This window comes from Scyliorhinus torazame, chromosome 3 (genome assembly GCF_047496885.1).
Source record: "Scyliorhinus torazame isolate Kashiwa2021f chromosome 3, sScyTor2.1, whole genome shotgun sequence".
NCBI classification, from domain to species: Eukaryota; Metazoa; Chordata; class Chondrichthyes; order Carcharhiniformes; family Scyliorhinidae; genus Scyliorhinus; species Scyliorhinus torazame.
Genome location: NC_092709.1, coordinates 200,440,289 through 200,465,069, shown reverse-complemented (window position 1 = coordinate 200,465,069; position 24,781 = coordinate 200,440,289). Strand labels below are relative to the sequence as shown.

Sequence of the window (24,781 nt, the reverse complement as noted above, 5' to 3'; positions counted from 1 at the left end):
ATAATTCATGTAAATTTTAAATTTGTGTTCATTAAAATCATGTTGAAGAGTTGCATTGCCATTTTGTGCTTCTTTAAGCAAGTGCTTTGGGAATATTTCTGAATAATGTAATACATGAAAAATTATAAAATAATGCTTGTTTCACAAACCTTGCAGTAAAGAGTTACTATAAGCTATCCTGTGGCACCTCAACCCTACTCTTTGGAATTTGCTGCCATAATCTCTTCGAGTTGCTGCTTCTTTCTCCCTGCCTTTAAAAATCAACAATATATAATAACATTGATATTTATATATCCTGATTATAGATTTTACTTGTTGGTTTTACTCATTGCAGATCTTGGAGCCCAAGCTATTTCGCTATGCCCACAAGCTGGAAGTGCAACGAATTGATGGAATACTCAATCATCCTTCTCCATTGCCACATCTCTATTCTGTTTCCTACTATCAACTGTCAGAGGAATTGGCAAGGACTTACCCAGAACTCACAATCCCAGTCTTCTCAGGTATATGTCATTCCTTAGGCAGTGGTTTTTCTCTATATTTTCGGTCAAAATGACAATTCAAATTTGTGTAATATTGTGTAATAATGTATGGCTGGCAAAACCTATCAATTACTTTCTGTTTGTAAGACAATTCCACTTGTTCCTTTTACCTTTTGTTGTAGTCAGTATTTATAACCTTTATTATTGTCACAAGTAGGCTTACATTAACACTGCAATGAAGTTACTTTGAAAATGTCCTAGTCGCCACACTCTGGCGCCTGTTCGGGTACACAGAGGGAGAACTCAGAATGTCCAATTCACCTAACAAACACATCTTTTGGGACTTGTGGGAGGAAACCGGAGCACCCGGAGGAAACCCACGCAGACATGGGGAGATTGTGCAGACTCCGCACAGACAGTGACCCAAGTGGTAATCGAACCTGGGATCCTGGCGCTGTGAAGCAACAGTGCTAACCACTGTGCTACCATGGCGCCCTATTTGAAAACAAAAACATTTCTAATTGAATACCTGCCTAAAGTTGTCAATTTGGTTAGATGCCATCAACAATAGGTTTGAGTTCATTGGATTAGGTGTTATTTTCCATGTTTGATGCTGCAAAATAGGTGACAAGAACTGGATCTTAAAATATCTATAGATAATGTAAAAGAGGCAATCATAAAAGAGAGTCCAAAATATAAATGTAAAATGAATTAAACCTTGGTGTACAGGGCACAATTTCAAAATTTGGGGATGATACAAAACGTGAGGAGGATAATGTAGAATTTCAATATTCTATAGATAAGTTGGTGGAATGGGCAGAAAGGTTGCATGTGAAGTTCAATGCAGAGAAATGTGAAGTGATTCGATTTGGCAGGAATAACACGGAGAGATATTATAAAATAAAGGATTCAACAAGAACGTGTAGGAGCAGAGAAACCTTGGGTGTAAATATGCACAAATCATTAATGGTGGGAAGACATGTTGAAAGAACAGTTAATGAAGCTGGTTTAGCACAGTGGGCTAAGACAGCTGGCTTTTAATGCCGAACAAGACCAGCAGCGCGGGTTCAATTCCCGTTCCAGCCTCCCCCAACAGGCGCGGAATGTGGCGACTAGGGGCTTTTCACAGTAACTTCATTGAAGCCTACTTGTGACAATAAGTGATTATTATTATTATTATTATTATTATTAATAAAGCAAACGGTATCCTGGGCTTTATTAAAAGGGACAGAAAACAAGAGCAAGGAGGTTATGTTGAATTTGTATAAGCCACTAGTTCAGCCTCAGTTGGACCATTGTGTCCATTTCTGGGCGCTGTACTTTAGAAAGGATGTGAAGGCATTGCAGAGAGTGCAGAAAATATTCACAAGAGTGGTTCCATGGATGAGAAACTTCAGATACGAAGATAGATTGGGGGAGTTAGGGTTTTCTTTGGAAAAAAGAAGGCTGAGAGGAAATTTCATATGAGGTGTTCAAAATCATGGGTTTGGAAAGAGTGGATAGGGAGAAACTGTTCCCACTCATGAAAGGATTGAGAACAAGAGGGCACAGATTTAAAGTAAATGGCAAAAGAAACAAAAGCATTGTGAGAAAAAACTTTTTCGCTCAGCAAGTGATTACGGTCTGGAATGCATTGCATCCAAAAGGAAATTATACTGTTATCTGAAAAGGAAGAATGTGCATGGTTACGGAGAAAAGGCAGGAGAATGGCATGAGGTGAATTACTCATTTGGAAAACCAGTGCAGATGTGATAGACTAGATGGCCTCCTACTGCTCTGTAACAATTGTGTGATTCTATTTCTCTCATGATGGCCTGCAAAGCCAAACACCCTTATTATTTGGGTCTGTTCTGTAATGTCACTGACTGGAGCCTTGAATGACTTCAGACTTTAGACTGTCCCTTGAACAACTGTGACCCCGGGGAGCATGCTGCCTGATAGATATGCAGAAATAAATAAGTAACAATGCCCAGCAGTTTCCTTTCCGATTAAGTACCATTTTCTGTGTATTTCATCCGCCATGTGCTTTGACAGCACTTGTGACAGATTTAATAAAATACCTGCTTTGCCATTATTGGGCCACCAATTCAGCATGACTGATTTTAGAAGTTATGACCTGTTATGTCTATTGTCCATAAAAATGTAATTTAGTTTGTTTCTGACCATACTTGCTATTCCTTCCTGATGTGATTTTATTTTTTGCTGAATTTCTTATATATTTGATGTTAAACTTATTCCTAAAATTGTTTACAAAGTAATTTTGAACCAGAAAGCATTGCAAGCCGTAACTTGGATTTTATAATATTGCATTTTTAACCTTTACAGAAGTAAGTCATAGAATCCAAACAGCGCACCCTGCTGGTCGGCAAGTGATGCTGCACTACCTTCTTCCCTGGATGAATAACATTGAATTGGTAGATTTCAAGCCCTTGCCATCGACAAAGACTACGGATGAATCTGATGAAGTATATATGAAGGACAGAGAGATGATGACCAGCAACAGACGTTGGCTGAGGGGGGAAGGTTGGGGATCTCCACAGGCTACTATCATGGTGCTAAATAACCTGATGTATATGACAGCAAAAGTAAGTGCGTTCTCATGCGATTCTGTTCTCATTTCAGAGCAAATCTGCAATATCATGAAAAATGCACCCTAACATTTTATAGCATTAACAACAGTGCAAACTGGTTTTTGTATTTCCATCTGGGGCTTCTGTTTCTTACGAAAGCAAAATACTTCGGATGATGAAAATCTGCAATAAAAACAGAAAGTGCTGGAAATACTCAGGTCAAACAGGACTCAAGAGAGTGAAATTGTTAACGTTTCAGATGGATGACCGTTCATTAGAACTGGAACACTGCCCTCAACACATAAATGGAGATAATCAGTGCGACATTAAAATCAACATCTGTACAATGGTTCCCAGTCCTGTTTCCCACCTGCTCACAAGCACTAGAAAGCTCAAACACTTATGGGTTTGACCTGGCAATCCATGAAGACCTTTGGAATCTATAGCATATGCAACTTAAATCATGCAGACCTTTCTGGAGCTCTGAATGCTTTGAGCATTGCAGGCTCTAACATAAAGGACAAATGGTACAACCTCTGGGCTACCACAAAGATTTGGGGCTGGATTCTCTGTTTCAGAAGCTAAGTGCTGGCTGGAACGGAGAATTTGCGTGCGTTCTATGACAAAAGAATCGGTGCCAACCCCTCACCGATTCGGGGACCAGTGAGGGACTAGCAGCGGTGGCGGGTAAAATTCTCTGCTCCCGCGCCGAGAATGGTCAGGTCCTTGGCCGCGCATGCGCAAGGCGATGACCTGCAGCGCTCGCTCCGTACAACATTGCGCCGGTCGTTTGCGGACCTGACACGCCATCCACAACCCCACTGGTCACCCCCCCCCCCCCCACCTGTCCCCCCAGCCCTCGCGAAGGCCCCCCCACCCCCCCAGCCAGTGGCACGGATCCCGGCAGAGTGTGGCGGCGCTGGACAGTCTGCAGCCGCCACGCTGGGTTCCCGACCGCTGAGACCTCGCGTGGCCCGCACAGTCGGGAATTCGGCCCATCGGGGCCAGAGCATTGCGGGAGGGCCCACCGATGACAAGCCAACATCGTTGCAACGGTGCGCGCCGCAATTACGCCACTTCGGAGGGGGCAGAGCATGGTTGACCAGCATCAAACTGGCGCCGGCCCCGATCTGAGCGCTGGAGTGGATTCCCCGCTCGATCGCCGATTACGATATCGCAGTCGGGTAACAGAGAATCCTGTCCCTGGTCAGTGATCAGACAGTACAACTTTGAGAGTTTGACCTCTTTCAAACACTGGTTGCACCCTCCAGGCAAGGACATTTACTCCGTGAATGGAATTTCAGGGGCAACCCAGCATGTGAATATGGTCATCCACATTAGCCTTTTCACCACATTATGATTGAATATGGTTGACAAAAAAGTGCCACAGGATTCAGAACAATCCACCTAACAACACACAGTGCTGTGACTTGGCTATCTAACTTGAACTTGTAGAACCGTAAGATGTCATATACTAGAAGAGGGCAAACTGGGAGAATTTTGCATCTCTAGCTTTTTCCAGCTGTATTTCTTTTTGGTGTTGATAACCGAGCTATGTAGACAGTCTGAACAATGTCCGTTTCCATAGCCGCATGAGATGCAGTGCCATTCTGAAAGGCTTGCAGTTCCATCAGTTATATCAAATCTGGAGACTGGGCATTGGGGAATGGGTCTGGCTGAATTCTGGAATTTAAGCTGTCAAAGTATAAAAAATGCTCATAACTGCAGTAAGATTTTGGCAGGAAATAATTTTTCCCCAAATACATAGTTTTAGCTGAAACGGAAAACTTAACTTTAATTTAGTAGTTAAAGTTTGTGACATGACAAGCTATTAATGTTGTAATTCCCTTGGGGGTAAAGAAAATGAGAACACTATGCAAACTTTGTTCTTAGTATGTCAGTTTTGACAGTAAAATATAGAAAATGCACTTTATTCCCAGAGTGAAAAGAGTTGTATTCAAGATAATCTGGTGTCAAATATGCCATTTTTAAGCTGCTTATGATGTGTATTTTTCTTTTCTGTGCAGTACGGTGATGAGTTAGCATGGTCGGAAATAGAAAATGTATGGACAACGCTAGCAGACAGTTGGCCCAAAAATCTAAAAATAATTCTGCACTTCCTTATCAGTATGTGTGGTGTGACAAGTGAGCCCAGTCTCCTGCCATATGTAAGTAAATACTATGTACTTCTGACGGTATAAATAGGGAGTGATATTTGTTTATTAATTTCAAAATAACTGGTTAGTTCCTGTTACTATCAATTGTACAATCAGTAAATAGTGCTGTGTATTTTTCCCCTATGGTGAAATAGTTTTATAATACATTTTTGCGTTGTATTTTTTAAAGAGTGTGAGAAACCGAAACATGGAAATATTAGTCAAGAATTTGCACCCTTCTTGGTATTTAGAGAAACAAATTCTCCTTGTGAGTTTTTACCTCAGGTTTTCGTTTGTTTCTTTCAATACTGCCAACATAATGTTTGCTTGTCTGTTTCACAGAAGAATATAAGAATTTTTAGTCACAGTAGGAGTACTAGGCCCAACACATCCATTCTTGAAAGATCCACCTCCATTCATGCATCTTTTCATCATGTTTGTCTTCTGAAGTGTAATGTTTAGCTGACGAGATAATGAATATCCTAATGGATTATCCTGATTTTCCCCACTTTCTTTTTGTTTCTTTAAGTAATATGATGCCTTTCATCGATTTGCTCATTTAGATTATTTTGTCTTGGCTCAGAAGGCTGATATGATCCCAGATCTTTATCAGTGATGCTCTGAAATCATTACATGTCAGTGTATGAGACCAGCTGGGCTGCTTTGCCGAATGATTTTCTCTTCGTTTCAGAGACGTGGGCATATAATCTAACTAACACTTCAGTGCCGTACTGAGGCAGTGCATCACGATCGAAGATGCCATCTTTTGGATTGGTCCTCTCTTGGTGCCCTGGCAATAATTACCCAACTGTTGATATCACCTCGGCAGATTATCTGGTCATTATCTCATTGCTGTTGTTGAGAACGTCAATGCACATTGGGTGCTGCATTCTCCACTTTACGGCACTGCCTATACTTCAAAAAGATATACTGTATTGGCTATAAAGTGCTTTGAGACATCCTACTGTCATTTTATTTTGTGGTGGTGGTGCTGTGGACTGCTCCTTTGGGACTCCATTAATTAATATTAATAATCTTTTATTGTCACAAGTAAGCTTACATTAACTCTGCAATGAAGTTAATGTGAAACGCCACATTCTGGCGCCTGTTCGGGTACACTGAGGGAGAGTTCCGAATGTCCAATTCACCTAACAAGCACATCTTTCGGGACTTGTGGGAGGAATCTGGAGCACCTCCGGAGGAAACCCACGCAGACACGGGGAGAACGTGCAGACTCTATGCAGACAGTGACCTAATCCGGGAATCGAACCTGGACCCTGGAGCTGTGAAGCAACAGTGCTACCCACTCTGCTACCATGCCGTCCAGAGTACAAATCGTACTTGGTGCTGCAACTCCTTCACTTATTTCAGTTTTGCTTCACAGAGTGAATTTCAACAAGCATAATTAAAGATGGCCATCTATTGTAACAAGATACAAGATGACATGAAAAAAATGTTAGCAGTAATGGAACATAAAGATTTGAATGATGGACATAATCGTAAATACCTTTATTAGAAAGCTCTATACTTGTACGAAAATACATTCTGAGAAATAACATGCAGTGGCAATTGAGGGAGAAGAACCCAGGGAATGTTACTTTAAAAGCTGGGGGTATGTAATCAGCACCAACACTATCCCACAAATTTAATACATTAAGTCAGGTTTATTGGCTATGCCATTGGATGGACAGTCACCCAATTTTGTTTCCATTTTGTATTATTCTTTCTTTTTCTTTTTGTTGCTCAATTTCCTTTTCTGTTTTCAGTTTTTCTTTGTTACCTTATTTTTCTTGCTGCTAGCTCGACAATTGAAAGTTTCATATTATTCATAATAGTTGGCGGGGATAGCTATGCTGGATAGCATTGCTCAGCAACCTGTCAAAACAGTACAAATCTTTGCTTACGAATACATTTTTCTTCCATTTGTATTAAACATTCTTTCTCCGCCTGTAATCGTAGCAGCAAAGCTGCACCACTGTAACTGTCTTGGTCCCTGTGTTCTATAGCATGTCCTGCCTAATTTACTTAATGAATTTGGTGATAACTTTACAGAAAGGGAAAAACTAAGTTGTCCTAAAATAGTAAATGCAGATCTGATCCATAGGTTTAGCATTAAGTTAAAGTAGAATTAATATTCGTTCATTAAGATTTCCAACAGACTTCCGGGTGCGGCGATGACCAGCTGAGTCGCACGTTTCGGCAGCTCCCTGTGAAACGGACTTTTGGGCTCTTGATAGGAGCCCCAACGGCAATTTTGACGGCTAAAAACACTGTGCGGTAAACCAGAAGGGAATCCCCCCTGGATACGGATGGAAAAAGGAGGAGAAAGTGGCCAGATTGCAGTGGATCCTTTAGAACAGCGGCAAGGAAGGCAAGCAAAAACCAAGATGGCGTCGGAAGGTGGCAGTTTAACATGGGGCCCTGAACAACAAGAGTTCTTGAAATGCTGTGTGGAAGAGATCAAAAAGGAAATGAAGAAAGAGCTGTTGGCCCCGATACTACAGGCGATCGAAGGGCTAAAGGAGGAACAAAAGACCCAGGAGCGGGAGCTTCGGGTCGTGAAGGCAAAGGCAGCCGAGAATGAGGACGACATACAGGGCCTGGTGGTGAAGACGGAGACGCAGGAGGCACATCAGAAACGATGTGTGGAAAGGTTGGAGGCACTGGAAAACAACGCAAGGAGGAACAACCTGAGGATTCTTGGTCTTCCTGAAGGTGTGGAGGGAGCGGACGTCGGGGCATATGTGAGCACGATGCTGCACTCGTTAATGGGAGCGGAGGCCCCGGCGGGTCCGTTGGAGGTGGAGGGAGCATACCGAGTGATGGCGCGAGGACCGAGAGCAGGAGAAATTCCCAGAGCCATAGTGGTGAGATTCCTCCGTTTTAAGGATAGAGAAATGGTCCTTAGATGGGCGAAGAAAACTCGGAGCAGTAAATGGGAGAACGCGGTGATCCGCGTTTATCAAGACTGGAGTGCGGAGGTGGCGAGAAGGAGGGCGAGCTTTAATCGGGCCAAGGCGGTGCTTCATAAAAAGAAGATAAAATTTGGAATGCTGCAACCGGCAAGACTGTGGGTCACATATCGAGGGAGGCACCACTACTTTGAGACGGCGGATGAAGCGTGGACTTTTATTGTGGAAGAAAAACTGGAATGAGCGGGTTATTAAAAAGAACGTTCGAACAAAGTGATGGGGCGAATGTGGGGGGCAAAGAGGGGTTTTATGTACTAATCCTGCGATGTGGTAACTTTTCTCTCTCCCACAGGTGGTGATGGGGGGAGGAGGGGAGGTGGAGGAGATGGGGCGTTGGCCATTGGGGGCGGGGCCAAGGGAGAAGCGCGGGCTTGGTTCCCGCGCTATGATGATCATGGCGGGAATAGAGAAGCAGGAAGGAGGGGGCGTCGCACGGTGAGAGCCGAGGTCACGGGGGGAAGCCGAGGTCAGCCAGAGTTTGCTGACTTCTGGGAGCAACATGGGGGGAGTAATTACGCTAGCGGGGGATCTAGCGGGGGGGGTGGGAGGGGGGAATTACTGGGTTGCTGCTGCTGGGAGAGGGGGGAGCTGGTATGGGAGAGGATGGGCGGGGGGGCACCGCCTGGGGGAGATGCAGCTGCGTGGGAACCGGGTGAGGAGGTGGAAAAAGGTGATGGCTAATCGACAAGGGGGGGGGTTAGGAAGCCCCCCAACTCGGCTGATCACGTGGAACGTGAGAGGGCTGAACGGGCCGATAAAGAGGGCACGGGTACTCGCACACCTTAAGAAACTTAAGGCAGATGTGGTTATGTTACAGGAAACGCACCTGAAACTGATAGACCAGGTTAGGCTACGCAAAGGATGGGTGGGGCAGGTGTTCCATTCGGGGCTAGGTGCGAAAAACAGGGGGGTGGCTATATTAGTGGGGAAGCGGGTAATGTTCGAGGCAAAGACTATAGTGGCGGATAACGGGGGCAGATACGTGATGGTGAGTGGCAAACTACAGGGGGAGACGGTGGTTTTGGTAAACGTATATGCCCCGAACTGGGATGATGCCAATTTTATGAGGCGGATGCTAGGACGCATTCCGGACCTAGAGATGGGAAAGCTGATAATGGGGGGAGATTTTAATACGGTGTTGGAACCAGGGCTGGATAGGTCGAAGTCCAGGATTGGAAGGAGGCCGGCAGCAGCCAAGGTACTTAAAGATTTTATGGAGCAGATGGGAGGTGTAGACCCGTGGAGATTTAGCAGACCTAGGAGTAAGGAGTTCTCGTTTTTCTCCTATGTCCATAAAGTCTACTCGCGAATAGACTTTTTTGTGCTGGGAAGGGCGTTGATCCCGAAGGTGAGGGGAACGGAGTATATGGCTATAGCCATTTCGGATCACGCTCCACACTGGGTGGACTTGGAGATAGGGGAGGAAACAGGAGGGCGCCCACCCTGGAGAATGGACATGGGACTAATGGCAGATGAGGGGGTGTGTCTAAGGGTGAGGGGGTGCATTGAAAAGTACTTGGAACTCAATGATAATGGGGAGGTCCAGGTGGGAGTGGTCTGGGAGGCGTTGAAGGCGGTGGTTAGAGGGGAGCTGATATCAATAAGGGCACATAAAGGGAAGCAGGAGAGTAAGGAACGGGAGCGGTTGCTGCAAGAACTTTTGAGGGTGGACAGACAATATGCGGAAGCACCGGAGGAGGGACTGTACAGGGAAAGGCAAAGGCTACATGTAGAATTTGACTTGCTGACTACAGGCACTGCAGAGGCACAATGGAGGAAGGCACAGGGTGTACAGTACGAATATGGGGAGAAGGCGAGCAGGTTGCTGGCACACCAATTGAGGAAAAGGGGAGCAGCGAGGGAAATAGGGGGAGTGAGGGATGAGGAAGGAGAGATGGAGCGGGGAGCGGAGAGAGTGAATGGAGTGTTCAAGACATTTTATAAAAAATTATATGAAGCTCAACCCCCGGATGGGAGGGAGAGAATGATGGGCTTCTTGGATCGGCTGGAATTTCCCAAGGTGGAAGACCAGGAAAGGGTGGGACTGGGAGCACAGATCGAGGTAGAAGAAGTGGTGAAAGGAATTAGGAGCATGCAGGCGGGAAAGGCCCCGGGACCGGATGGATTCCCAGTCGAATTCTATAGAAAATATGTGGACTTGCTCGCCCCGGTACTGACGAGGACCTTTAATGAGGCAAAGGAAAGGGGACAACTGCCCCCGACTATGTCTGAAGCAACGATATCGCTTCTCTTAAAGAAGGAAAAGGACCCGCTACAATGCGGGTCCTATAGACCTATTTCCCTCCTAAATGTAGATGCCAAGGTCCTGGCCAAGGTAATGGCAATGAGAATAGAGGAATGTGTCCCGGGGGTGGTCCACGAGGACCAAACTGGGTTTGTGAAGGGGAGACAGCTGAACACGAATATATGGAGGTTGTTAGGGGTAATGATGATGGCCCCACCAGAGGGAGAAACGGAGATAGTAGTGGCGATGGATGCCGAGAAAGCATTTGATAGAGTGGAGTGGGATTATTTGTGGGAGGTGTTGAGGAGATTTGGTTTTGGAGAGGGGTATGTTAGATGGGTGCAGCTGTTGTATAGGGCCCCAGTGGCGAGCGTGGTCACGAATGGACGGGGATCTGCATATTTTCGGCTCCATAGAGGGACAAGGCAGGGATGCCCTCTGTCCCCATTATTGTTTGCACTGGCGATTGAGCCCCTGGCGATAGCGTTGAGGGGTTCCAAGAAGTGGAGGGGAGTACTTAGGGGAGGAGAAGAGCACCGGGTATCTTTGTATGCGGACGATTTGCTACTATACGTGGCGGACCCGGCGGAGGGGATGCCAGAAATAATGCGGATACTTGGGGAGTTTGGGGATTTTTCAGGGTATAAATTGAACATGGGGAAAAGTGAGTTGTTTGTGGTGCATCCAGGGGAGCAGAGTAGAGAAATAGAGGACCTACCGTTGAGGAAGGTAACAAGGGACTTTCGTTACCTGGGGATCCAGATAGCTAAGAATTGGGGCACATTGCATAGGTTAAATTTAACGCGGTTGGTGGAACAGATGGAGGAGGATTTCAAGAGATGGGATATGGTATCCCTGTCAATGGCAGGGAGGGTGCAGGCGGTTAAGATGGTGGTCCTCCCGAGATTCCTCTTTGTGTTTCAGTGCCTCCCGGTGGTGATCACGAAGGCTTTTTTTAAAAGGATTGAAAAGAGCATCATGGGTTTTGTGTGGGCCGGGAAGACCCCGAGAGTGAGGAAGGGATTCTTACAGCGTAGCAGGGATAGGGGGGGGCTGGCACTACCGAGCCTAAGTGAGTATTATTGGGCCGCTAATATTTCAATGGTGAGTAAGTGGATGGGAGAGGAAGAGGGAGCGGCGTGGAAGAGATTAGAGAGGGCGTCCTGTAGGGGGACTAGCCTACAGGCTATGGTGACAGCCCCATTGCCGTTCTCACCGAGGAACTACACCACAAGCCCGGTGGTGGTGGCTACACTGAAGATTTGGGGACAGTGGAGACGGCATAGGGGAAAGACTGGAGCCTTGGGGGGGTCCCCGATAAGAAACAACCATAGGTTTGCCCCGGGGGGAATGGATGGGGGATATCGAATGTGGCAAAGAGCAGGAATAACGCAACTGAAAGATCTGATTGTGGATGGGAAGTTCGCGAGTCTGGGAGCGCTGACCGAGAAATATGGGTTGCCCCAAGGGAATGCATTCAGGTATATGCAACTGAGGGCTTTTGCGAGGCAACAGGTGAGGGAATTCCCGCAGCTCCCGACACAAAAGGTGCAGGACAGAGTGATCTCAAAGACATGGGTGGGGGATGGTAAGGTGTCAGATATATATAGGGAAATGAGGGACGAAGGGGAGACTATGGTAGATGAACTAAAAGGGAAATGGGAAGAAGAGCTGGGGGAGGAGATCGAGGAGGGGCTGTGGGCAGATGCCCTAAGCAGGGTAAACTCGTTGTCCTCGTGTGCCAGGCTAAGCCTGATTCAGTTTAAGGTATTACACAGGGCGCATGTGACTGGAGCACGGCTCAGTAAATTTTTTGGGGTGGAGGATAGGTGTGCGAGGTGCTCGAGAAGCCCAGCGAATCATACCCATATGTTTTGGTCATGCCCGGCACTACAGGGGTTTTGGATGGGGGTGACAAAGGTGCTTTCAAAAGTAGTAGGAGTCCGGGTCGAACCAAGCTGGGGGTTGGCTATATTTGGGGTTGCACAAGAGCCGGGAGTGCAGGAGGCGAGAGAGGCCGATGTTTTGGCCTTTGCGTCCCTAGTAGCCCGGCGCAGGATATTGCTAATGTGGAAAGAAGCCAAGCCCCCGGGGGTGGAGACCTGGATAAATGACATGGCGGGGTTTATAAAGCTAGAGCGGATTAAGTTCGTCCTAAGGGGGTCGGCTCAAGGGTTCACCAGGCGGTGGCAACCGTTCGTCGAATACCTCGCAGAAAGATAGACGGAATGGGAAAAAGAAGGCAGCAGCAGCAGCCCAGGATCGGGGTGGGGTGGGGCGGGGGGGGAGGAGGAACCAGAAGGACTCTCAGGGTTGTTAATATATACTGTATAGTATGTATAGGTCGATGCTACAGATAATTATATATTGGACTGTTAAATTATATTTTTGGAGAGTGTTACTTGTGACAAGGCAGTTGCCAATTAGGGCTAGTTTTCATTTTTGTTATTTATTATTTATTCATTTTTTGTTTATAAAATAGGTCATTGTTATTTGTGTTGTTATAATATTGTGTAAAGGATGCACAATGTACTGTGTTGGTTGACCAAAAATTTTCAATAAAATATTTAATTAAAAAAAAAGATTTCCAACATTGTGGTAATATTGTGAAAGAGTATAATTTTATGGGTTAATAGCACAACATAATTTGTTATTGCTGTGAAGTAACACCTTGGCTTCAATAATCTGGCTCACTGAAAAGATGAAAAAAAATTATGGAGTTTGCAGAAATCACAGGGAAAACTTTAATTTAAAATGTGAAAAATTGTTTTTATGTCATTATCCTACACAGATCAAAAAAGTGGTTGTGTATCTGGGCAGAGATAAAACAATGCAGTTGTTGGAAGAGCTGGTGGCAGAACTGCAATTGACTGATCCAGTTAGCTCAGCTGTCATTCACATGGACAACCCACCCTACTACCGCATCACTTCTAGCTACAAAATCCCTTCCATCGCCTCAGGTAACTTTCATTTTTAAGTCTCAAACTTTTATTGCTTGCAAACAAAAGAACAGTTTTTCTGTTTAGTCTGTACACAGCTGTTTATAAGCATGTAGTTCAGCTAGGGGAAGGTTAAGGAGACAGGAAATTTAATACCATCTGAAATTGCATGCACTTCCTCAATCTCATTGAATATCGTACTGTAAACGAAGGAAGGGCAAAAAAGTAACAAAAGTAACAAAAAACCTGCCTGGGTCTACATTATGAAACTTTGGCAAAACTTTCTTGTGAACGGAATCAAACGTTTTTCCTGACTCAATCCCTTCAGTAGGGTAGTTTGATTAAAATCTTGTTGAGAGATGTTTTTCTTCAGGCTGGGAGGGATTAGCTCAGTTAATTTTAGAATAAATTTTGTAGTTCAAGCCTTTTATTTTAAAACTTTGTATTCAGAGATTCATCTTGTTTCGAATGACAGTTTAAAATTACTGTGTTCAAGCCATGATCTGTAACATCAGTATTAATATTACCTCAGTATTATCTCTTGGAAAAACTTGAAACAACCACACTTTTCATTCTCCTTGCTCCTCTTCACCCCCCCCCAACCAGTCCATTATTCATGCAACGGTCTCACTTAATGCCAGAAACTTGCACAATTGAAACCTTGCACGATTGAATGCAGCATCTTCTCAGCTGATGCCTCAGTATGTAGATTTTATTGTAAAACGCTCTTTATTGGGTTTTGCTGAATTTGATAACTCCTAAACTGCAGCAACCTGGAGAAGGAAGGGGGACTATCTAGCACCTGTAACCAATATAACTGTATGATTCTCCTTTGAGGTTAATTCCCAAGTACTGATGTTTAGATCTGCTCTTACCTGCCACCCCTGAACTTTCAAACAATCCTGGACATGCTTTGTGTCAATTTGGTTCAATTGGTAGCACTTCACCTCTGAGACAGAAGGCGATGCATTGAGCACTCAACTTAGGATGACACTTCAGTGTATTACTGAGAAAGTCATACATTGTCAGGGGTACTGTCTTTTGAATTGAGGTGCCTTCTGACTATCCAGATATACAACCTAAAAATTCAATAATATTCAAAGAAGAGCAAAAGATTTAACCTGGTATCTTACATTTATTTATCAATGAGCACTACCAAAATGTTATTCCTATGCTGTTGCTTGGACCTTGCTTTGTGCAAGCTAACTGCTATTTTGCAACATAACAAATAAAATTCAAAAATAATTCATAGAAATGTAGTACAGCCATTTAACCTGTTAAGTCTATGCTTTGGGCAAACAATGCCATTGGTCTCACTCCCCTGCTCCTTCCCCATATCATTGTGATATTTTCTTCTAATTCCTTTTTGAAAGCAATGCATTTCAGATCCTAACCGCTTGTTGCATTGTCACCTCTGGTTTTTGCACCAATCACCTTAAATGTGTGCCTTCTGGTTTATGACTCTTCAGGCGTTGGAAACAGATTCTCTTCGATATAATTGAGTCATGCGACTATCAGGGTGTGATGAGGCAAACGTGATGAATCTTGATCTTTTTCTTTAAGCAAGACGTATTTATAAATGTAATAGGGTTTGATTGACAGAATAACTAACTTCTGTGTCTAGAGATTTACTGCTTGTCATCAGTACTAAGTTTAAATTACTCCAAATTTTAGTTCCAGCTGAGCACTGACAGGTGGTCAGGTTTGTTTCTGGTACATTTAAATTCACATTGTCTTTTAAGAATACTTTCAATTAATAATAATCTTTATTACTGTCCCAAATAGACTTACATGAACACTGCAATGAAGTTACTATGAAAAGCCCCTAGTTGCCACACTCCGGCGCCTGTTCGGGTACACTGAGGGAGAATTCAGAATGTCCAATTCACCTAAAAAGCACGTCTTTCGGGACTTGTGGGAAGAAACCGGAGCACCTGGAGTAAACCCATGCAGACATGGGGAGACCAGGCAGACTCCGCACAGACTGACCCAAGCGGGAATTAAACCTGGGACCCTGGCGCTGTGAAGCAACAGTGCTATCCACAATGCTAACGTGCCGCTATGCTACCAATTAATAATAATCTTTATTAGTGTCACAAGTAGGCTTACATGAACACTGCAATGAAGAATTGTTTTCAAGAAAAAACAAATAGTATCAATGAATGAAAATACATATGTGAGTTAGAATTGTCGGCAGCATAATTAGAAGCAGAAATGAAAACATAACTGGCAAAGGCAGAAAAGGAAAGTTGAGAAGTGTACTTGATTATAATTTTGTTCAGAGACAAATCCAGTGTCACTCAGAAAGTTTACTGACGGATTACCTTTTGTCATACACTTGCAATTTAATAGTGAAATTTCAAGTATGATTTTTATTCTAAAATCTGGTTTGTTATTTTATTCTTTAATTGCACTATTTCAATTTGACTCCATTGATTTCTTATCTGTTCATTGATTTCTTATCCATTTCTGATATGTTTAGGTACCACTTCCAGCAGCAATACAATGGTGGCTGGACATGATGGTCATCAGGACAGTAAACTAGCAAAGGATCCTGCTATTGATGATAAGTAAGTACTTGTTTCAAACAAATACTACGTTATAATTTCTTGAATTTTTGTAGGGTTTATTAATATTGCAGTTGTGTTCAAGTTGAAGATTATGTTGTTGTTTTCCTCATTTCCTTCGAGGCAGAGCAGGAGCATTTGCCCAGTATCTTGACCAACATTTATTCCTCAACCAATACCTACATTAGATGACCTAGTCATTTATTTAATTGCTGATTTGGGAGCTTCTCTCCGCAAATTGATTAACTCATTTCCTATATTACAACAATGACTACACTGCAAAAATATTTCAATGATATTAAACACTTTGGTAAGCCCTGAGCCAGTAAAAGGCACTATGTAAATGCAAGACTTTATTTACTTTATTTCCTCGGGTGCCTTACTTTTTGACTTCTTTCACATCCTTTGTTTCATCAATGCTGCAACGATTCAGTAAAGATGAACACAAGGATATCCTGGGCTCACTTAAATGCTGATTTTCCACCTTTACTATTGACCATTGTCCTCTAATTTTTTTTTGTAGTGCTTGTTCAGTTCAATGTTCAGAATCTTTAAGTTTACAAAGGCGCATGCATACCTTATCTTCAATGGAATTACTTGTGAGTGACCTGCACACACCATCTGAGTTGCTGAGTATTTGCATGTCAACAGCATTGCCATTGATCCCTCTCAAATGTCATCAGCTCCAATGGACATTTACTAATCCAGGAGAGCTGGTGTACAGTGTTTGAACATATCGAGTAGCCATTCTTTTTTTAAAATTCTTTAATGGGATGAGAGCATTGCTGTCGAGGCCAGCATTCGTTGCTAATCCCCAAGAGCCTTTGAGAATGGTGCATGGTTAATCATCGGGTGTGGTTACACCCATATTACAGTTAGGAAGGAAGTTCCAGGATTTTGACCCAGTGACAGTGAAGGAACAGCGATATGGTTCCTAATTAGGATGGCATATGGCATGGAGGGAACTTGCAGGTGGTGGCATTCCAATGCATCTGCTGCCCTTGTCCTCAGTTGTAGAGGTCACGGGTTGGAAGGTGTTCCTGAAGGAGACTTGGTGAATTGCTGCAGTGCACCTTGTAAATGGTACATGCTGCTGCTGTGCATTGGTGGTGGAAGAAATGGATGAGTGAATGTTTCTTTAAATGGGTGAATGGTGTGCGAATCAAGCAGGCTGCTTTGTCATGAACAACTTGAGTGTTGTTGGAGCCACACTCATCTTGGTAAGCGGAGAGTATTATTCCATCACACTCCACTGACTTGTGCCTTGTAGATAATAGACAGATTTTGGAAAGTCAGGAGGTAAGTTAGTCGCCACAGTATTCCCAGCCTCTGATCTACTCTTGTAGTTACAGTAATTATATGGCTAGTCCAGTTATGTTTCTGGTCAATGGTAACCCCTCCAGGATGTTAATGGTGGGGAATTCAGTGATGGTTATGACATTGAATGTCGAAGGGAGATTGATAGATTCTCTCTTGTTGGAGATGGTCAATGAGCATTAGCGAATGTCCCTATTTCTGACCTTGTAAGATCATTGATGAAGCAGCTGAAGATGGTTGGGCCGAGAACACCAACCGGAGGAACTCCTGCAGTGGAATCTTGGGACTGAGATGATTGGCCTCCAACAGCCACAACCATCTTCCTTTGTGTGCTAGACATGACTCCAAACAGTGGATAACTTTCCCCTAATTCCCTTGACTCCCATTTTGCTAGGGCTATACTTGGTGAAAAGCGGCCTGATATCAAGAGCAGTCACTCTCACCTCACCTCCGAGTTCAGTGATTTTGACTGTGTTTGGACCAAGGCCATAATGAAGTCAGGAGTCACGTGGTCCTGTTGGAAACCAAACTGAGTATTGATGAGCAGGTTATTGCAGAGAAAGTGTAGTTTGCTAGCACCTTGCATCAGTTTGCTGACAATCAAAAATAGACTGATGTGATGCCAGCAAAATCTTTCATCTAAAATTATTTGAAGAGGAAATATGAAAATTGTAGCGAGATTAAAAACATTGTATGGCCTTTTGTTTCTAAGTTTTACATGTGTGGACTATATGGTCAAATTTAATTGTTTTCTCTAGTTATGGACATATCGATATCTATAGTGGGCTGAATAGTAATCTAAACCGGCAGCATCATCGGCTTGAGTCTCGTTACAGCAGCAGCTCCGGAGGATCCTATGAAGAAGAGAAGAGTGCGTATATTAATATATTGTGAAGCGTTTTCTAGTTCACCGTGAAACCCCTTTAATGTTTCAAACGTATAAAATGTGTTATTTGGACTGTATGTCTACTAAGCAATTACATTGTTAAAAGTGCCACACTTGATTAAATATTGAATGATAAATATGGTTAGAATAATATAAACTGTAATTGTAAATAATTTATATTTCTAGAATTATTAATTTTAGCAAACATGTTTTCAACTTGCAAGACACTCTCTCACCTTTTAATATTATTTCATTATAGTGCAACTGTATCTGAATGCAAAGAAAATTAATTTTACACATTGTGTGTAAAAGACTGAAGACTATTCTGGTGTCTGGGAAGGATCTTCAGTCAACCATGTTCCTGTGCTAATTCCACTATTCCATTCTGTAAATTTAATAGGTGATTCCATGCCCATTTATGCAAACTGGAGGCTGAAAGTGATGGAACTCAACAAAGCAGAGCCATTGCCATTTCCTCCTACTGGCGGAAGTTGGTCACCACTGGCTGATTATCTGCCTGAGACTGGTACCCCAGGGATACCACTGCAGAGGTCAGTGACTATCGCAATAACATACAATGCTTCATACAAACTATAATGATTAAATGATTCCAACATCCAATGTACAAAATTACCAAAACCATATGTATTCAGCGAAATATATATGTGGTGACAAGTTGAGATCCTAGAATAGGTGTGAACTAACTTGTTTCCATGTAATCCACATTGGATTTTTAATTGTTAAACTATTTTAGTACCACAGTTTGGATAATCAGAAAATACTGATATTAGTTTTATGATGAAGTCAAGTGGTTGACCTTCCTGTAGAGTGCGTCTTTTGTCCATGGTTGATGTGAGGAATGTTTGCCTACTTCAAAGCTTTTTAAAAAATTATTTGCACTGACCTTGTCAGAGAAAGTTATTTTTGAAACCGTATGTTGCGGGAAACGATAAATATACCCACGGCTGAGTAACAGCCGTACTCCACAAGGTGGCATTAAACTATTAGAATGGAAGTGTTCCATTCCCTCAGACTGATATCTTGCTGCTCAGTGACCATAAGAATTTATAAGGGAGGAAAAACAGACATATTTTGGGTTTGTCTTACAGAACTACTAAATAAAATGTTTAGTATGTTTTGTTTAAATGAGTGAATATGTTCCAGTATATGAACCTGTTTGACAATCTATTTTTGCATCTCACTCCTGCTTACTGGGTTTGTCAATTATTTGTCTTGCCATTAAATGAATTGCACTGTAAAAAAAAAAAAATCAGCAGTTATATTGTTTCAATTTTCAGAAATCCATTGCTAATATTTTAGACAGTTACATTCCATTCCTATAGTTCTAAAACTGCAACTGTTTTGTTTTATCCTTAGGTGTAACATAGCAGTGATCCTTCTGACAGATCTAATAGTTGATCACAGCGTAAAGGTGGAATGGGGAAACTACATGCATCTTTTGCTTCATGCAATATTTATAGGTAATTTGGAAGTAAAAATATGTTATTTTAATTGCTGGCACGGGTGATCTTGGGCAGGGTGCTAGAATAATGACCCATAGTTTCCTGCATGCTAACTTGAGCCAGACCTTCAAAGAGTAACTGACTTCAGACAAAGCTGTATGAAAATGACCTCTGTTCCCTAGAAAAAAGAACATAGAAAATACAGCACAGAACAGGCCCTTCGGCCCACGATGTTGTGCCGAACCTTTGTCCTAGATTAATCATAGATTATCATTGAATTTACAGTGCAGAAGGAGGCCATTCGGCCCTTTGAGTCTGCACCGGCTCTTGGAAAGAGCACCCTACTCAAACTCAACACCTCCACCCAACACCAAGGGCAATTTGGACATTAAGGGCAATTTATCATTGGCCAATTCACCTAACCCGCACATCTTTGGACTGTGGGAGGAAACCGGAGCACCCGGAGGAAACCCACGCAGACACGGGGAGGACATGCAGACGCCGCACAGACAGTGACCCAAGCCGGAATCGAACCTGGGACCCTGGGGCTGTGAAGCAATTGTGCTATCCACAATGCTACCGTGCTGCCCTTAAGAACAAATAAATCTACACTATATCATTTTACCGTAATCCATGTACCTATCCAATAGCTGCTTGCAGGTCCCTAATGTTTCCGACTCAACTACTTCCACAGGCAGTGCATTCCATGCCCCCACTACTCTCTGGGTAAAGAACCTACCTCTGATATCCCTCCTATATCTCCCACCTTTCACCTTAAATTTATGTCCCCTTGTAATGGTTTGTTCCACCCGGGGAAAAAGTCTCTGACTGTCTACTCTATCTATTCCACTGCTCATCTTATAAACCTCTATCAAGTCGCCCCTCATCCTTCTCCTTTCTAATGAGAAAAGGCCTAGCAACCTCAACCTTTCCTCGTAAGACCTACTCTCCATTCCAGGCAACATCCTGGTAAATCTTCTTTGCACCTTTTCCAAAGCTTCCACATCCTTCCTAAAATGAGGCGACCAGAACTGTACACAGTACTCCAAATGTGGCCTTACCAAAGTTTTGAACAGCTGCATCATCACCTCACGGCTCTTAAATTCAATCCCTCTGTTAATGAACGCGAGCACACCATAGGCCTTCTTCACAACTCTATCCACTTGAGTAGCAACTTTCAAAGATGTATGAACATAGACCCCAAGATCTCTCTGCTCCTCCACATTGCCAAGAACTCAACCGTTAACCCTGTATTCCGCATTCATATTTGTCCTTCCAAAATGGACAACCTCACACTTTTCAGGGTTAAACTCCATCTGCCACTTCTCAGCCCAGCTCTGCATCCTATCTATGTCTCTTTGCAGCCGACAACAGCCCTCCTTACTATCCACAACTCCACCAATCTTCGTATCGTCTGCAAATTTACTGACCCACCCTTCAACTCCCTCATCCAAGTCATTAATGAAAATCACAAACCGCAGAGGACCCAGAACTGATCCCTGCGGTACACCACTGGTAACTGGGATCCAGGCTGAATATTTGCCATCCACCACCACTCTCTGACTTCTATCGGTTAGCCAGTTCGTTATCCAACTGGCCAAATTTCCCACTATCCCATGCCTCCTTACTTTTTGCATAAGCCTACCATGGGGAACTTTATCAAATGCCTTACTAAAATCCATGTACACTACATCCACTGCTTTACCTTCATCCACATGCTTGGTCACCTCCTCAAAGAATTTAATAAGACTTGTAAGGCAAGACCTACCCCTCACAAATCCGTGCTGACTATCCCTAATCAAGCAGTGTCTTTCCAGATGCTCAGAAATCCTATCCTTCAGTACCCTTTCCATTACTTTGCCTACCACCGAAGTAAGACTAACTGGCCTTTAATTCCCAGGGTTATCCCTAGTTCCTTTTTTGAACAGGGGCACGACATTCGCCACTCTCCAATCCCCTGGTACCACCCCTGTTGACAGTGAGGATGAAAAGATAATTGCCAACGGCTCTGCAATTTCATCTCTTGCTTCCCATAGAATCCTTGGATATATCCCGTCAGGCCCGGGGGACTTGTCTATCCTCAAGTTTTTCAAAATGCCCAACACATCTTCCTTCCTAACAAGTATTTCCTCGAGCTTACCAATCTGTTTCACACTGTCCTCGCCAACAATATCGCCCCTCTCATTTGTAAATACAGAAGAAAAGTACTCGTTCAAGACCTCTCCTATCTCTTCAGACTCAATACACAATCTCCCGCTGCTGTCCTTGATCGGACCTACCCTCGCTCTAGTCATTCTCATATTTCTCACATGTGTGTAAAAGGCCTTGGGGTTTTCCTTGATCCTACCCGACAAATATTGTTCATGCCCTCTCTTAGCTCTCCTAATCCCTTTCTTCAGTTCCCTCCTGGCTATCTTGTATCCCTCCCAATGCCCTATCTGAACCTTGTTTCCTCAGCCTTACATAAGTCACCTTTTTCCTCTTAACAAGACATTCAACCTCTCTCGTCAACCATGGTTCCCTCACTCGACCATCTCTTCCCTGCCTGACAGGGACATACATATCAAGGACACGTAGCACCTGTTCCTTGAACAAGTTCCACATTTCACTTGTGTCCTTCCCTGCCAGCCTATGTTCCCAACTTATGCAACATCTGACAACATCGTATTTACCCTTCCCCCAATTGTAAACCTTGCCCTGTTGCACGTACCTATCCCTCTCCATTACTAAAGTGAAAGTCACAGAATTGTGGTCACTATCTCCAAAATGCTCCCCCTACTTCAGCAAAATTGTAAGTGTAGTTTCAATCATAAAAGAATATGATTTTTGCTAATATATTCTGTAAAAGGAAGGTGTAAATTAAAAACAAGTGAAACAGTGTTGTTTTTGAACACTTGCAAAAACAGTACATACTATTTGCCCATTCTGTACATGTTAATGTGTTAGAATTTCAAATGATCACAGAATGCTCACACCACAGACAGAGGGCATTTGGCCCGTCAAGTCTATGCCTGCTCTCTGAGGGAGCAATTCACCTCATGCCATTCCCCCACTTTCTTCCCGCAGCCCTGCGTGTTCTTCCTTTTCCGATAATAATTCAGTTCCCTCTTGAATTGAACCTGCTTTCATCAAACTTCAGACAGTGCATTCCACACCCTAACCTCATGTTATCTTTGCTGCTTTTGCCAATCACCTTAAATCTGTGCCCTCTGGTTTTTGATCCTTCCACCAATGGGAACAGTTTTTCCCTAACTATTTTTCCAGAACCCTCATGATTTTGAACGCAGCCATCAAACTTCCTCTCCGTGTTTCCTTCTCCAAGGTAAACAGTCCCAACTTTTTCAATCTATTTGCGTAATTTAAGTTCTTCATCCCTGGAACCATTGTTACGATCTTGGTAAAGATCAGTAAAAAAATAATTTTGAAAAGAGAAGCAATTCAAAATCTCAATTATGTACTCAAAGAATGAAGCCGCAAGTTTCCATGTTTTAAAAACAGAAGAAAATTTACTATACAAGAGTTGAACAATGAAAGTACTATCTTAGCTAACCATTGATACCCTACAAGTAAGAATCCCCATAAGTTAAACATGAATTAACAGGCAAATTATGGTTGATTATAAACTAAATATTACACATTCAATGGCAGATACAACTAAAGCAGATGTTACAAATTGGCTCATCAGTCCACACAGGTAATCAAATTTAGTGGCAAAGTCCTTCAAAACTCTGTTTTCCTGACAAAACCTTTTAGCTCTGATCTGTCTCATCTTCTAGCAGCACTCAACTAAGCTGGGTTCTACAGGCACATTCTTAATCAAAAATGGCACATGGCTGCAGAACCTTCTCAATTTGGTCTAGGTGGCATAGATACACTAATGTAATCTTTAAGTAACATAAACAGCTGCATCAATTTATTCTTATCTTCTGGATCTGGCCTCTCTTCAACCTGCCTGTTACTGCACCACTGGACTCCTGAACTACTGCTACTGAGCTTGGATGGCTCTGCGTCCCTTTATATACCCTCAACACGTTTTAGTATCCCCAGATGTTTTGGTTTCAAGGTTCAGTTTTAATGGGGCTGGTTTAGCACAATGGGGCTGGTTTAGCACAGTGGGCTAAATAGCTGGCTTTTAAAGCAGACCAAGGCAGGCCAACAGTGCGGGTTCAATTCCCGTACCAGCCTCCCTGAACAGGCAGCGGAATGTGGCGACTAGGGGCTTTTCACAGTAACTTCATTTGAAGCCTACTTGTGACAATAAGTGATTTTCATTTAATTTTTAATTTTTTCAGTTTTAATTTCCTTAGTGACTGGGAGGATGTTTCCCTTCTCTGTTTCCTTTTTCAGGTTCCCTTTTCAGATTCAGTGTTCAGTATCCATTTTCAATTAGGGTCTGCCTCAAAAAAAACCTTTGAAACCACAGATTTCATCACACCATTCTTGTGAATATTTTCTGCACTCTCTGTACACCTTTCACATCTTTCTAAGTGTGGCTCCCAGAACTGGACACACCACTCCAGTTGAGGCTACATTAGCGCTTTATGTGCGTTTAACATAACCTCCTTGCTTTTGCACTCTATGCCCATAGTAATAAAGCCCAGGATACCGTATACTTTATTCGGCTGTCCTGCCACCTTCAATGATGTAGTCACATTTTTACCCAGGTCCCCCTACTCCTGATTTTTTTTTACACATTTGCTTGACTTTGTATATTGAAAAGTACAGCCCTTTTGATAATTCTAGACATTTATTATTTTTTTGCTGTGGGGCCTTGAAACAGTAGCAAACCAATTTAGCCTGCCATTCATTAATTCATGTGTGCTCTGCCTGAAGGCAGGTCCTTAGCTCATTGTCTGCTGATGTTTCAACCTGAGCTGTCGTCTTGGTAGTTTTTTTTATCAGTGGGGGCTTGCCATTGCCTTCCCTTCTTGGGGACAGGTTAGGGAGGCATGTCCCGGGTTTACCTCAGTCAGAAGAGAATCAAACCCACGCTGTTGACATTATTCTGAACCACACGCTAGTCATCTAGTCAGCTGATCTAGAAGAATGGAAAAAATATCTACAGTGCAGCAAATGAGAATTATTTTTCATTAATGGTAATAATCCAAAAATATTTTAGAACTTAATGTAAAACAAAGTACTTGTTTTGGCATTATTAAGGGAATATACAGTTTTGAAAAAAAA

At 43.1% G+C, this 24,781-nt stretch overlaps 1 protein-coding gene across 4 annotated transcripts in view; it reads left to right on the top strand.

Annotated features, from left to right (window-relative positions):
* The window catches only part of fryl (furry homolog, like), a 683,156-nt gene that overhangs the window by 494,491 nt on the left and 163,884 nt on the right, over window positions 1–24,781 (top strand). For all 4 annotated transcript variants that reach the window (XM_072496733.1, XM_072496730.1, XM_072496731.1 and 1 more), the window contains 8 exons: window positions 335–503; window positions 2,808–3,067; window positions 5,080–5,220; window positions 13,217–13,385; window positions 15,847–15,934; window positions 18,007–18,119; window positions 18,535–18,685; window positions 19,512–19,615. In XM_072496733.1, coding sequence (XP_072352834.1) covers window positions 335–503; window positions 2,808–3,067; window positions 5,080–5,220; window positions 13,217–13,385; window positions 15,847–15,934; window positions 18,007–18,119; window positions 18,535–18,685; window positions 19,512–19,615 — 1,195 coding nt within the window. The remainder of the gene's footprint in view (window positions 1–334; window positions 504–2,807; window positions 3,068–5,079; window positions 5,221–13,216; window positions 13,386–15,846; window positions 15,935–18,006; window positions 18,120–18,534; window positions 18,686–19,511; window positions 19,616–24,781) is intronic.